At 35.5% G+C, this 15125-nt stretch overlaps 1 protein-coding gene across 1 annotated transcript; it reads left to right on the top strand.

The window, feature by feature from the left end:
• The first annotated feature begins 864 nt into the window (after positions 1-864).
• On the top strand, positions 865-12986 carry LOC139153430 (vomeronasal type-2 receptor 26-like). The gene is made up of 6 exons (XM_070727337.1): positions 865-995; positions 2300-2471; positions 4864-5715; positions 7983-8210; positions 9658-9784; positions 12091-12986. The coding sequence occupies exons 2-6, from the start codon at positions 2334-2336 to the stop codon at positions 12984-12986; spliced, it is 2241 nt and encodes a 746-aa protein (XP_070583438.1). The 5' UTR covers positions 865-995; positions 2300-2333.
• The last annotated feature ends 2139 nt before the right edge of the window (positions 12987-15125 follow it).

A 15125-nucleotide genomic window follows, 5' to 3' on the forward strand; every position in this document is an offset into this window, starting at 1 on the left:
GGAAAACACCAGAAAAGTATACCAAGGAGAGTGAACAATAGAATGGGAGGAGTAAGGTTACTTGCCAAAGACTGGGTTTTGTATTTATATGTTTTATTCAGATGACAATATCACCTTGGTTGGAGAATCCAAATTTTTCTTCCAATGCCCTTTTACAAAAGTATAATAAATGTTTTCTTTAATTGTTCATTTTGACTCCTGTTGATTTCCTTGGTGACTTTTCTCAAATATATTTTTAAATATTTTCCCTACTTTTTATAGACCATTCTCTGCCATTCTATAGTAAACCTGATAAATTTCTTTTCAGGTTACTTATTTCCTTTAGCTGAAAAAATACATATGATTATCTTCTCTGTAGTTATCAGATCAACTGTGATTCCCATTAGATTTCCAAATTATTAGGTGACAAGTTGAGCATATTATTTACTACAACAATCAAATCAGGGCTGAAAGTCTATCAGTTTCACTACTGACAAAAGAAAGTCAGTAACATTCTGTTTTCAAACAAGCTTGTTAAGACTTTGTATTTGGTGATGTTCAAATTGTAGATATTAGGTTATGTTGTTTATAAAACTCTACTCAACACTGGTTATTGTGTTCTTCTATACCCGATTTCCAGTTGCTATCTATTTCTGCCAGATATTTAGAAAAGGCAAACAAATCAACTGAGATTCTATCACAGCACTGAGTGATAGCAGACTGTGCTACACAAAGGCACAAAACTGAGTGCAAATGCAGAAGATAAAAGTGATATGCAACAGAACACTGTTACACAAGCTGGTGATGAGCATGGTATCAATATTAGTATCAATACCTGAAGCAACATGCAAAGGTCTTATTCTTAACTGCAATATTATTAAGCCTCTCCCAATTCTTCACAAGTACAGTCAACCTGGAGATATCACCATTGCTGGAATTATCTCTCAAGTCTATACTTTTTCCAGTCCAATTCTCTTTGACCGTCATCCTTCAAATGAACTTCAAGATGAAGTGATGTAAGCTTCTCTTTTATTCTGTGAAATGAATTCTGCTCCAACAATCATTCACACGATATAGGGTAATTTACTTTAACCTGTCATAATATATTACATTTATCTGTGTCTTACATGTACCTTCACATCTACTTTAAATGATCTTGTTTTCTTATTTGGCTAGTTAGCTAATTCTTGTTTGCTTATTCATCACTTATTTCTGGTTGCCCAACTTAACAGTGTGACTTTTTATTGTTAACAAAAATTAGCTTATTAAGTGATATGCTAATCTTATAATAATCAATGAACAAATGTGGTCCACTGAATTTAGCTGTGTGTAATAGTCACTGCAATCTAAAGATCCTGTTGTTAGAAGTCACTTTTTTCCTGACTTCAAGCTACCAAACTATTTTAACTACTTTAAACAGAAATTCCTATTTTGAAATTGGTTTGGGGAACATGACTTCATCTAGACAAAAAGCAAAGTGTAGATTCCAAGGCATATCTATCTATCTATTGTCTATAATCTATATCATCTATCTATTGTATTTTTCACAGTATAAGACATACCCTTTTCTTCCCTAAAAGAGGTTGAAAATTTGGGTGCATCTTATACTCTGAATGTAGCTTTTTTGAAGCTTTTTTCAGCTTAACTAGGTGCTGACGATCTTCCCAGCTCTTACCTTCCAGGCTCTTTCATTGTTACTCTCTGCAAATAAGGGTTTTTTTTAATCCCTAAGTCTTTGCAGGCTTTTTTTATTGCTCTACTTGCTCTGATTATATTTATTTCCAGCCCTAGCCAGGTGCTAGTGATGTTCCTAGCTTTTACTGGCTTGCAAGCTCTTTTATTGTTACTCTCTGCAAATAAGATTTTTTTAAGCCCTAACCAGGGGATAAAGTAATGTGCTGGAGCTGACCAGACTAAGAATGCTAAGCAGATGAATTTTTGGTAGGCAGATTTTTTTCCTTTTCCTCCTCAAAAAGTAAGAAGTTTTTTATACTCTGGTGTGTCTTTATACTCTGAAAAATAAGGTATCTATTTATCTATATTATTTATTTATTTCCTGGACTCATAGTGATATTTTATTTTTATATTTTAATTTTATATGTTCATATAGTAAAACACACATTATCAAACAACACTGAAACTAATTTGAAAATAAGTATTACATTATTTAATAAAACAAAACCAAGAATAATTTTTTTCATGACAGGGTTCTATTTCAGAGTTACCAAAATGTTCTAGCCCTGGTGTTTGCTGTAGAGCAGATCAATGAAAACCTTCATATCTTACCTAACCTCACATTTGGGTTCAATATCTATAACAGTAATTTCAGTCCTAGTAGGACTTTCTTGGCCTCAATGGAGCTTCTCTTCACGCACAGCACATTCATCCCAAACTACAAATGTGGCTTTGGAAATATTCCTGCAGCAGCTATTGGAGCACCTGACATCTGCCTTCATATGACAAGCATTTTGAGCATCTATAAAATTCCACAGGTAATCCAAGATTCAGAATACAAATGTCAGTTTTCATGAGATTGTCATTCTTTGTAAAGGGGAAATAAAGGAACAAGGGGAATGTTTGAATATGGTGATAGGCATTGAAATTTTAATGACCCTTCTATCTGAAAAATATATTTTGAAAGATTTCTACTATATCTATACAGTACAGTACATGGCTTCCTATTTCTGAAATAAATGATGGCTATCTTTCATTTTAAAAAATGGATACTCCCCTCCCCAGGTTTCATTAATATTAATCTAAAATATATGATAGACTACATGTCTGCCTCTATATGACAGAAGGGACCTTTAGAAGAAGGTGATTAGGAACTGTATGTTGGAAATGACTTTAGTATCTACAAGTCTATAAATGCTCCTTTTTCTTTCTTCATCCCCCTGTTTCAGATTGAGTCACTTCCCAAATATTTAGATTAAGTGTCAGACGACATTATGAATGTTCCTATATAGAATAGAATAGAATAGAATAGAATAGAATAGAATAGAGTGGAGTGGAGTGGAGTGGAGTGGAAGGGAAGGGAAGGGAAGGGAAGAGAAGAGAAGAGAAGAGAAGAGATGGGGAGGTTATTTTTTTTGTTTATGGTACATGTTAGAGGTACATGAAATCTGATGATAATTTTCATTTCGAGTATGAATGTGTTGTAGAGGTCATCAGTAGTGTAGCATTCAGAGAATAGAGTTTTCCAGTTTAATGTTGAGAGGTTGGCTTCAATGAGTTCGTAGTTCGCTTTTTTGAAATTGAATTTTGGTGTTGTATTATTTTGGTGGATCATAGTGTGGCTTAGTTGAGACTGAAGTTTATCATGCTGTGGTCACTGTTGGAAAATGGTTCTGTTATTTGTAAGCCATATATTGCACCTTTGCTGTTGCAGAATATGAGATCCAGACAGTTATCAAGTCTGGTATTGAGTCCCAGATAGGTGACAGTATTATATGGAGTAGAATGGATGGGTTCCATGCTGCATTCATTTAAGGAGCTGTTAATGTGTGGTAGGTTGAGGTCTCCGAGGAAGATAATGGGGTATGGGCAGTTGGTTGCCCATGTTAGTAATGTGGATAATTTGTTAGCATGTTCGATGTCATACTCTGGGGCTCTGTAGCAGAGTAAGAAGCAAATTGTGGTATTTAGGGATAAATCACAGACAATAGTTTCAGGTACCGATAAATCTTATGCAACTTTGAGGATTTTTAGATTCAGCGATTTTTTGTAGAATATAGCTACTCTGCCTCCTCTGCGGGATTCATGGTCTGAGCAGAAAACATGGTAGTTTTTTTATGTAATAATGGAGTCTGGGTAGGAAGCATTTAGCCATGTTTCACATATAAAAATTATATCAAAGTTGGAGGTGTCAAGTAGAAGGAGGAATTCAGATATCTTGTTGACTAAACTTCTAGCATTTAATAGTTTACATTTGAGATTGGTCTTGTGTTGGGGATTGGTTTTGGGGTGTTACATACATATATTTTCAACTCATATCATCACTAATTAAGTGAGATTCATTTAGATTTGTTCTTTACAAATTAGAGAGCTGAAAAAAGCTTTCTACATTTAATGAATATGCCAGGCTATGAATGAAGAGGGTGAATTGCTGACAAAAGAAGGCAAAATCATTTATAAGGATTGAAGGCAGGAAAAAGAGAAAAAATGATGGAGGGAGCCAAGCCTACAAATCTCTGAGCTCTTAAACTTTCAATCAAATCAGTCTTTGAATTCTTGAATGTGACCTCTCACAATTATGATATGTACTTATGAAAAGATTACTAATGGACAGAAATGAGTAAACTAATAATGGAACTGAGAGAAAGAGAGGAAACAGAGTACTATAAAATTTGAGATAGATGGTACAATTGGCTCAAAAAGAAAAGTAAAAAGTAATGTATGAATTAGGACAAGAATGAAATATAAAAATGAGATAAGAAAGGGGAAATGTGACAGATGTAACCTTAAATCTTAATACTTGTAAGATAATGTATACAGTGTATATAGTGTATATAATAGTATATAATTATTGGATAATAGTTAATAGTGTATATAATGAATGGGTAAAGATAAAAAATGTTTAGGTATAAAACATTAGCCATAACTAGGAAAATGTAAAATTGGAAAAAGAGAATTCTGTATTAGTGGAACCATATTTTATGTATGCATTATTTATATATTTGTCTTGTATGTTTTTTTTTAACTTGGAAAATTGCAATAAAAATATTTTTTAAAGAAAAAGAAATAAAATTTCAGTATTGGAAATCCTGGATGGAATATGTCTAATATTTAGGGGGAAACTACTAGAACCTGGAATTATTGAAACCAAAGGAGAGGGACAAAAAAGCACAGTTGTCCTTGTTGTTTGTTGTTTTTAAATCCCAATAGCTCACATATGGCTCTGCTCCAGTAACAAACAAAGGTGTTTTTTTACAACAAATGTTCCCCAATGAGGCCCTACAACACACAGGAATCCTCCAGTTACTGCTGCATTTTAGGTGGATATGGATCGGAATTCTTTCTGGGAAAGATGATGCAGGAGAGAAGTTTGTCCGGGATGTACTCCCCAGCTTTACTCAGCAAGGAATCTGTTTTGATTTTATAGAAACATTCCCTAGCCTGGCATTTTACAGTGATTTTATGGAAGTGATGGATAAGGGACTTGAATTATACAAAGTGATCATGAAAAGCTTGGCCAATGTGATCATTGTGTATGGCAAGATTCAGACGATGACATTTTTAAAATCATTTCTCCGTTTTGCAGAAGTGGAAGATACACCCTTGCATACCAAGATCTGGCTTATGCCAGCACAAATGGATTTTGCAACAGTATCTTTTAACATTCACTGGGATATACATTTCATCCATGGTGCATTATCCCTCTCTGTTAATTCAAAGAAAGTACTTGGATTTCAGGAGTTTCTTCAAAGCAGAAAGCCAATCACAGAAAAGCGTGATGGTTTTATTAAAGATTTTTGGGAGCAGGTGTTTGATTGCTCATTTCTCGACTTTAACAAGACTAAAAGAACTAAGTACTCCAGAATTTGTACTGGAGAAGAGAAACTGGAGAGACTTCCAACTTCTGCTTTTGAATTTGGCATGAGTGGTCACAGCTACAATGTGTACAATGCTGTCTATGCTGTAGCACATGCCTTGCAGTCAATGCACTCCTCTAAATCTCAACAAGGAAATTGGATAAACTTGGAGAAACAGTCATTTCAGGACCTACAACCATGGCAGGTAATATCTAGAGCAGAAAACACCAGGAAAACCTATATTCTCTATGGTTGTCAAGTCCAACAGACAAAACAATTCCTGCCTAAAGAACTGGTTCTATTGCATGGTCAATTTTGAAATATTTCATCTGCAAAAAATAATTTCATTGGTATATGGAAGGCTACTGTATATAAAATAGAGATGGCAGGAACTTCCAATATTTACAGAACAATTGCGAAGAACACAGTAAACTATTACATAAGTAAATTAATTGCATACATGTAATACAGTTCATATCCCTCATGCTGTTCAATTTCTGACATGTATTCTTAGGCAAAATACCAAAAAAAGAAAAAAAAACCCGTAACAAATCAGGGATCTGGTGAATAAAAGAAAGTATAATTCTTTCTTCTTCTTCTTGTGCTAAATCCATCATCAGATATTGGCAATTATGTCATAATCCTAATTTTATCAACAGCTGCATGAAAAAGTGCTGCTGAGTTTTGTCCAAACCAGTCCCTTATATTGTGAAGACTTAATGTTCTCCTGCCTGGATCTCATTTGTTTTCAATCTTTTCCTGGAAGATTAAATGAAATATGGCATATTTTTCTGGGTATTGCATCGCATGTCTGAAATATTATTTGACTTTTTAATGGTTTTGATGATTTCCCTTGACTTTCCCAGGCAGCTTATCATCTCTGAACACAATTAAATGAAAACTGAAGTGAAAAAATTAATGCTTATTTGTTTATTTTGTTCAGAAAAGCCCGCCCACCAATTTTGTGTATTGTTTTCAATTTATAGATAGATTAGCCTGAAAAATCAGAACTTTTTGACTATCTTAGGCATTGACATTCTTACCTGAACATTTCTGAACATGATGAAATGAAAAAGAAAATGAAAAAAAAAGATGCTTACTTGTTTATTTTGCTCAGAAAAGCCCCCCCCCCCCGGTTGTGTGCAATTATTTCACTTTATATATAGGTTAGCCTGCCAAATCAGAATTTTTGGACTATCTTGGGCATTGGCATACTACTTTGAACATTTCTGAACATAATGAAATGAAAAATGAAATGAAAAAATGTATTTTGCAGGCTATCTATAAATTGAAAAAATTGCACATAGCTGGGGTGGTGGTGGCTCTGAGCAAAATAAACAAATAAGTATTAATTTTTTCCTTTCAGTTTTCATTTCACTGTGTTCAGAAATGTTCAAATTAGTACACTAGTGAAAAAAGTATTCGAAAAGTCAATTCCAGTAGCTATAAACAACTTTTTAAAGTTTAAAGTTTAAAGTTTTATTGGATTTACATGCCGCCCCTCTCTGAAAACTCGGGGCGGCTATCAACAATCATAAACAGTATACAATAGTAATCCAATACTAAAAGCGAATTAAAACCCCTTAATATACAAAACCAAACATACATACAAACATACCATGCATACAAACGTACCATGCATACAATTAAAGTCTGGGTCAATATGACCCAGAGGAGTACAAGTGTATAATCTTGCTGTTCTCCTCAGGTCATATTTGACCCAAAATGAAATTTGAGACCCTGTAAAAAATTATCTCTGCATATCTGAAACTTGAAATTACATTACTGTCTCATTTGAGGGGTTCTTTCTAAGTGAGGTGTGGGGTTTTTTTTGGGGGGGTAGCTTTTGCTGGGCAAAAAAAGTTACATTTGTACTCCTCTGGGTCATATTGACCAGGACTTTAAAAAGGTTGTTTTTAGCTACTGGAATTGTTCTTTTGAATACTTATTTTTGCTAATGTACTAATTTGAACATTTCTGAACACAATGAAATGAAAACTGAAGTGAAAAAAGGTTGTGTTCAATTTTTTCAATTTATACGTAAATTAGCCTGCAAAATCAATTTTTTTCATTTCATTTTTCATTTCATTATGTTCAAAGTAGTATGCCAATGCCCAAGATAGTCCAAAAATTCTGATTTGGCAGTCTAATCTATATATAAAGTGAAATAATTGCACACAGGAGAGGGGGGGCTTTTCTGAGCAAAATAAACAAATAAGCATTAATTTTTCACTTCAGTTTTCATTTCATTGTGTTCAGAAATATTCAAATTAGTATACTAGTGAAAAAAGTATTCAAAAAAACCATGGCTGGGTGATCTTGGGTCTGTTTTTTTCAATCATTGTGATGTTATGGGGAGGAGGAGGAAGTATATATAAAATAATAAAGGAAGGGTAAAAATAAGTAAATAAATAATACAACTATTTCACCCACCCCTTACAAATTGTCTCTTTGTGACTTTCTCAAATTTAGCTGCATCCTTTTCTGAGAAGTGTCTTCTTCAACAATAGCATGGGTGAAAAGATTTCCTTTGACAAAAATGGAGAATTTATTGGAGGGTATGATATTATAAACTGGATCATTTTTCCCAACCAATCATTTTCTAAAGTGAAAGTAGGAAGCATAGATCCTTTTGCTTCTCCAGACAAAGCCTTCAGTATTCATCTGGATTCTATCACATGGCCAGAAAGCTTTAATCAGGTTAGTGATATTGCCTTTGTCTTGATTCAGTTAAGCAACAACATTGGGGGGGGGGGGAACCCCAAACTTCTTGAAAAGAGTTGCATTTCTGAGTTGCATTTAACTATTTTTTTATATCAGTGCGGTCAAGTGGTAGGGAAAGCAAGTAGAATGCTTGGCTGCATAGCTAGAAGTATAACAATCAGGAAGAGGGAGACTGTGATCCCACTGTATAGAGCGCTGGTGAGACCATATTTGGAATACTGTGTTCAGTTCTAGAGATATCATCTATAAAAAGATATTGATAAAATTGAATGGGTCCAAAGACTGGCTACAAAAATGGTGGAAAGTCTTAAGAATAAAGGTTATAAGGAAAGACTTAATGAACTCAATCTGTATAGTCTGGAGGACAGAAGGGAAAGGGGGGACATGATCGAAACATTTAAGGGTTAAATGAGGTTCAGGAGGGAAGTGTTTTTAATAGGAAAGTGAACACAAGAAAAGGGAGCACAATCTGAGGTTAGTTAGGGGAAAGATCAGAAGCAATGTGAGAAAATATTATTTCACTGAAAGAATAGTAGATGCTTGGAAGAAACTTCCAGCAGATGTAGTTGGTAAATCCACAGCAACTGAATGTAAACATGCCTGGGATAAACATATATCCACCCTAAGATAAAATACAGGAAATAGTACAAGGGCAGAGTAGATGGACCATGAGGTCTTTTTCTGTCATCAATCTTCTATGTTTCTATATCTTCTATCAAGAAAGAAATAGACTCATAGTCTTTCAGCTTACTACTTAATTTTTTGTTTGAAAAGAATTTACAGATTAAAGAGTAATTATTTGATTTGTATTTCCAGATAGATTAGAGTAAAATTGCAAATGAGTATGCTGATAGTCTGTGAGTAAATCTTCCTCAGTTATCTGTAATCTTTATAGCATGCAAATACAAAATGAAAATCTCTGATCCTTTCAGATAAGGACGTTTATAGGTGTAATCTCAAACTAAAATCTTCCAGGAATTCTGTAGGGCTAATTCTCTAGTTCATGAATTTGAAATCCATGAATACCAATAGAAGATATGATGAAAATCCATTAATTTCATATTATTTATTTATTTATTTATTTATTTATTTATTCATTCATTCATTCATTCATTCATTCATTCATTCATTCATTCATTCATTCATTTATTAACTGGACAGACTTAAACATAATTTCACTTGGGTAACTGGGAACATCTTAAAGGGCAAAAAGAGAATTTTGTGGACTCCCTACTAGAACTGATAATGTTATTTAGTCTAAGAAAGAATCATCTGCACGAAAACAACCAGCTTCACAGAAGATGAAGGATCTATGAGTTCAACTCCTAACTACAAATATTCTCTTCTATCAAAAATGTTTACTCTCAGCATTAAGTAAATCTATTTTCTCTCTGTGTGTCTCTTCTTTTTCCTCCTGAATTAGTCACTCCCCATTTCTTTGTGTAATAAGCATTGCCAGAGAGGATATAGGAAGGCCAAGAAGGAAGGGAAGCCATTTTGTTGTTATTATTGCCTTCTATGTCCAGAAGGGAAGATTTCAACTGAAGACGGTAAGAAGGACCAAGCATAGGGGTTACATGGGGCTACCTTTGAAGAGTGTTCGGAAACATCAAATCATCCAAAATGCAGCTGTATGAGTGGTTATAGGCCTTCCAAGGCATACCCATATTTCTCCAGCATTTCACGGACTGCATTTGTTGCTGATTGGTTTCTGGACATAATTCAAAGTGTTGGTTATAACTTATAAAGCCCTACATGGCATCGGACCATATTGCTTATGGTACCATGTTCTGCCGCATGATTCCCAACAGCCGGTTAGGTCCCACAGAGTTGGCCTTCTTCAGGTCCCATCAGCTAGACAATGTTGCTTGGCAGGGGCATAGGGTAAGAGCTTTCACTGTGGGGGCCCTGGGCCTCTGGAATCATCTCCCCCCAGAGATTTGTACTGCCCCCACCTTCCTTGCCTTCTGAAAGAGTCTAATGCCTCATCTGTGGCACCAGTCTTGGGACCATTAGACTCAAGCCCCCTGGCCAATGAGTGTAGTTTGCTTTTTGAATGGGAATGAGTGCTTCTTAATGGTTATAAGGGTTTTTAAATGAAATTTTAGCTAAATTAATTGGATTTTTTATATATATAAATACTCTGAAAAATCCAATTAACAATATATGTAACAATTTATTTTCATAGATTTTAACAGGTACATTATATATATTGTATTTTGTTGATATGATGTAAGCCACCCTCAGTCCTCAAAGAAGAGCATCATATAAATCTAAATAATAATAATAATAATAATAATAATAATAATAATAATAATAATAATGTAATCGAAAATGAGCAAGCAAAACTACTGTGGGACTTCCGACTTCCGACTGACCGAATTCTGAAGCATAACACACCAGGCATCCTGATTGTGGAGAAAAAGAACGTATGGCTCATCGACATCACAATCCCAGGGGACAACAGAGTTGAGGAGAAGCAGCCAGAAAAATTAGTGAAATATGAAGATCTAAAAATAGAGCTGCAACGACTCTGGCATAAGCCAGTGAAAGTGATCCCAGAGGTACTTGGCACGCTGGGCACAGTGCCAAAGGATCTCAGCGGACATTTGAAAACCATCGGAATTGATAAACTCTCCATCTGTCAATTGCAAAAGACCGCTTTACTGGGATTGGCAAACATAATTCGCCGCTACATCACACAGTCCTAGGTGCTTGGGAAGTGCTCGGCTGGCGATAAAATACGAAATCCAGCATAGTGATCTCGTTTGCTGTGTTGTACTGACATAACAACAACAACAACAGCAACAATAACAACAATAACAATAATAAAAGTTTTCCAAAAAGAAAAAAAAAGAATGGTGAAGAGTTGTGGGCCTGGATATGTAATCTCTACAGTTGTAAAATATTCATGCGATGAAAGCAATAAGAGTGAATACGGATATATTGAGTTGAGATATAAACGTGAGACCAGGAACAAAGTAAAATTCTATCATAAGTGTCAAGTGATGCTCTTAAGAGACAGGAGGAGGAGGAGCTGCTATCAGGACCATTGTCAGATAAAAGGGTCCTCAAATCACCTAAATCCTAGTTTAACCATTATTTCAAATTGGGTGAAACCAAACACAATTTAATAACATGTGAACGAGTCTTCGGAGAGGGGCGGCATACAAATCTAAGTAATAAATAAATAAATGAATAAGCTTACATCTAAGTTTCATTATAACATCTCTGCATCAGGGCTATCTAAAAAGTAGGCCGTGTTCCAGGGCTGGGTTCTACTTACCTTCCTCACCAGTTTGCATCACAATATTTTTGCATTACCTCATGCATGCTCAGTAGCTTGAATCAGCTTGAAACTGGGAATCTGATCTGCTATGCTTCGAGCAAAGAAATAAAAGTCAGTATTAACTCTGGGACAGGTGGGAGGGTCCTTTTTCAAGCAGTTGAACAAAAAAAACCTCCCAATGGCAGTGCAGACAGACCGGTACCGGCCAATCTAGTTAAGTGATGCCACCAGCAGGTCACTACTGGTTCAGGCGATCTATTCTGAACCAGGAGGAACCCACCCCTTCCCTGTTCCCTAATTGTAGCTTATTGATCTAAAGCTATAGTAGGTTCTCACAATTTGGGATGATGACATAATTATGCAAGGGTATATTCCTTCCTTCCAGAGGATACAAACAATGATCAGGGGCTTATTAAACTCAATGTTCCACTATGAATAATCTGCAGGAAAATAAAATACTTTCTTTTAATTTATTTATTTCTTTAATCTCATTTTTCATCTCAGTCTGAGTTTCACCTGGCCATGGGTAAAAGTGGGCTTGTATTGATTTTTGGTGATTGCTTTTAGATACAGATGACTGTTCTCCATGTCCTGAAGATCAATACCCAAATCACAACAAGGATTCATGTCTCCCCAAAGTGATAACTTTCTTATCATATGAAGAACCACTGGGGATGAGTTTGGCTATCTGTACTCTGTCTTGGTCTGCTATCACAATTTTACTGCTCCAAATCTTCATTAAACACAAGGACACTCCCATTGTCAAAGCCAACAACAGGAACCTCACCTACATTATTCTCATCTCCCTTTTATTATCTTTCCTTTGTGTATTATTATTTATTGGGAGACCAAATGAAGTTGTGTGTCTTCTTCGACAACCATCTTTTGGCATTATCTTCTCAGTTGCAATTTCCTGTTTATTGGCCAAAACCATTGTGGTTGTCCTAGCATTCATGGCCACCAAGCCTGGGTCTAAAATGAGGAGATGGGTGGGGAAAAGAATGGTGAGTTCCATTGTACTTTCCTGTTCTATTATTCAAGTCATCATTTGTGCCTTATGGGTGATGATATTCCCACCATACCCAGATTATGATAAATGTTCTGTGGCTCAAGAAATCTTACTAGAATGCAATGAAGGATCAGTGACCATGTTTTATTGTGTCTTGGGTTTTATGGGCTTGTTGGCAATTATCAGCTTCTCTGCAGCTTTTCTGGCCAGGAAATTACCTGACAGTTTCAATGAAGCCAAATTCATCACTTTCAGCATGTTTGTCTTCTGCAGTGTTTGGTTATCCTTTATTCCAAGCTATCTAAGTACCAAAGGAAAATATATGGTGGCTGTGAAAATCTTCTCTATCTTATCTTCTAGTGCTGGATTACTGGGATGTATCTTTGCCCCAAAATGTTTTATAATTCTGTTCAGACCTGAACTGAACAGCAAGCATTTGCTCATGAAGAGATAGTGTTGAAATCCTAAAACATTGCTACCAATAAGATATATTTAGGTATTAATTCTCTAATTCTCAGTTTTTGTTTATGTGCTATAGTTCACTTATGGCTCAGCTTCTGATATGAATAGGAAAACTCAGGTTATTTCCTATCATCATACATTTCCAGATGTACACTGACAATATAAAGGAATTCTTGAGTTACTGTTGCATTTCCATGACAATGATAATGACAATGATATGACAATGATAACAATGGGGAGAGATTTATCCAGGATGCACTTCCTATGTTTTCTGAGAGAAGAATCTGCTTTGATTATATAGAATGATTCCCAGTAATTACATCAGTTAGTGAGATTGATAAAATGGTGGTGGAGGGAATGAATGAGTATAATGCTATTATTAAAAACATTGTTAATGTATCCATTGTTTATGGTGAAATTGAGACCATGATATTTTTCAGAATATTTTCCACATTATCAACATATGAGGATGTATCAATAATGGCAAAAGGGAAGGATTCATTCATTCATTCATTCATTCATTCATTCATTCATTTGATTTTTTTATGCCGACCTTCTCCTTAGACTCAGGGCAGCTTACAACATGTTAGCAATAGCACTTTTTAACAGAGTCAGCATATTGTCCCCACAATCCAGGTTCTCATTTTACCCAACTCAGAAGGATGGAAGGCTGAGTCAACCTTGAGCTGGTGATGAGATTTGAACTGCTGACCTGCAGATCTAGCAGACGACTCAGATGGAATTCACATCATTCCCCTTTCAAAAGATTTACCACATGGTGCCCTGTCCTTAGCAGTTCATTCAAAGGAGGTTTGGAGATTCATTGACTTTCTTTAATTGATAAATGCTAGCTTTGAAGAAGAAGATGGCTTTATTCAGGGTTTTTGGTCGGAGGCCTTTAGATGTTTCTTTCTGGAGTCCAGAATAGACAGAAGAAGAAAGGTCTCCTGCACTGGTAAAAAGAAACTGGAAAACTTCCCAGCATCTGTGTTTGAAATGAGCATGATCTCCCATAGGCACAGTATCTACAGTGCAATCTACCTTGGCATATGCTTTTAATAACATGCTTTCATTTCAATCAAAAAAATAAAAGAGTGTCCATGAAGTAACCCAAAGCCTACTGGCTCAACACATGAAGAAAGTAATGTCCTGGACAAACTTATTTTAAATAGCTCATTGTGATTCGTGGAAGAAATCCTAGTCTAACTAGAAAAGTCTTCTACATTGATGCAGATTCATTGTATCATATGTCATATCTTTTGTAGACTATTTGCATGAGAATTCCTAGGAATTGACATTTAACCATATAGGCATAATTCACATTCAGTTACTAATAGGCATGATCTTACACAGCAACATGTATCAAGCAATGAAAACATGGGGCCTTCATCCTAATTCCTCATTTTTCTCCAGAACAGTATTCTAATCCCTGTTTTCTGCCTATTTGTTATACATGAAACAAACTTAAATGGAAATATCATTAAATATATCCTGATAGTTCACCTCTCTTCAGCTCAACTATTTTGTGAAAATCATTTCATTTAACAACAATGTTGGGAAAACAGTTTACTTCAATCAAAACGGAGAAATGGAAACTGGATTTGATATTATTAACTGGGTAATATTTCTTAAAAGTCAAAGTTGAAGACAGAACTCTTGTCTCTCGCAGAAAAAAAAAACATTTACTATTTCAAAGGAAACCATAACCATAATTAAACCAAAGTGGTTTAATCACTAGATCCTGTAAATCATTGCTTTAAGAAAACAATTTGTTTGAATAACTCTTCTTCAAATGCCTCAGAAAGTTGTCTGAAAGTTCAAGCCCCTGCTTAAGCAGGAAATCCTACAGCACGCCAGCCGAATGACAGTCCAATCTCCTCTTGAAAATGTCCAAAGTTCACAACCTCCACTGGCAGGTCATTCCACTGGTTGATCGCTCTGACCATCAGGAAGTTCCTTCTTATTTCCAGGTTGAATCTCTCCTTGGTCAGCTTCCAACCATTGTTCCTCATCTGGCCCTCTGGGGCCCTAGAAAACAGCGTGACCCCCTTCTCTCTGAGGCAACCCTTCAAGTACCTGTAGACTGCTGTCATGTCCCCCCTGGCCCTTCCTTTCTCTAGGCTATCCATGT

This window comes from Erythrolamprus reginae, chromosome Z, assembly GCF_031021105.1.
Source record: "Erythrolamprus reginae isolate rEryReg1 chromosome Z, rEryReg1.hap1, whole genome shotgun sequence".
Classification (NCBI taxonomy): Eukaryota; Metazoa; Chordata; class Lepidosauria; order Squamata; family Dipsadidae; genus Erythrolamprus; species Erythrolamprus reginae.

Coding starts and splice junctions, on each gene's coding strand:
- LOC139153430 (XM_070727337.1), top strand. CDS start 2,334: ATGGAGCTTCTCTTCACGCACAGCACATTCATCCCAAACTACAAATGT. Junction 2,472..4,863: donor GCATCTATAAAATTCCACAG/GTAATCCAAGAT, acceptor AAATCCCAATAG/CTCACATATGGCTCTGCTCC. Junction 9,785..12,090: donor GAAGATTTCAACTGAAGACG/GTAAGAAGGACC, acceptor GATTGCTTTTAG/ATACAGATGACTGTTCTCCA.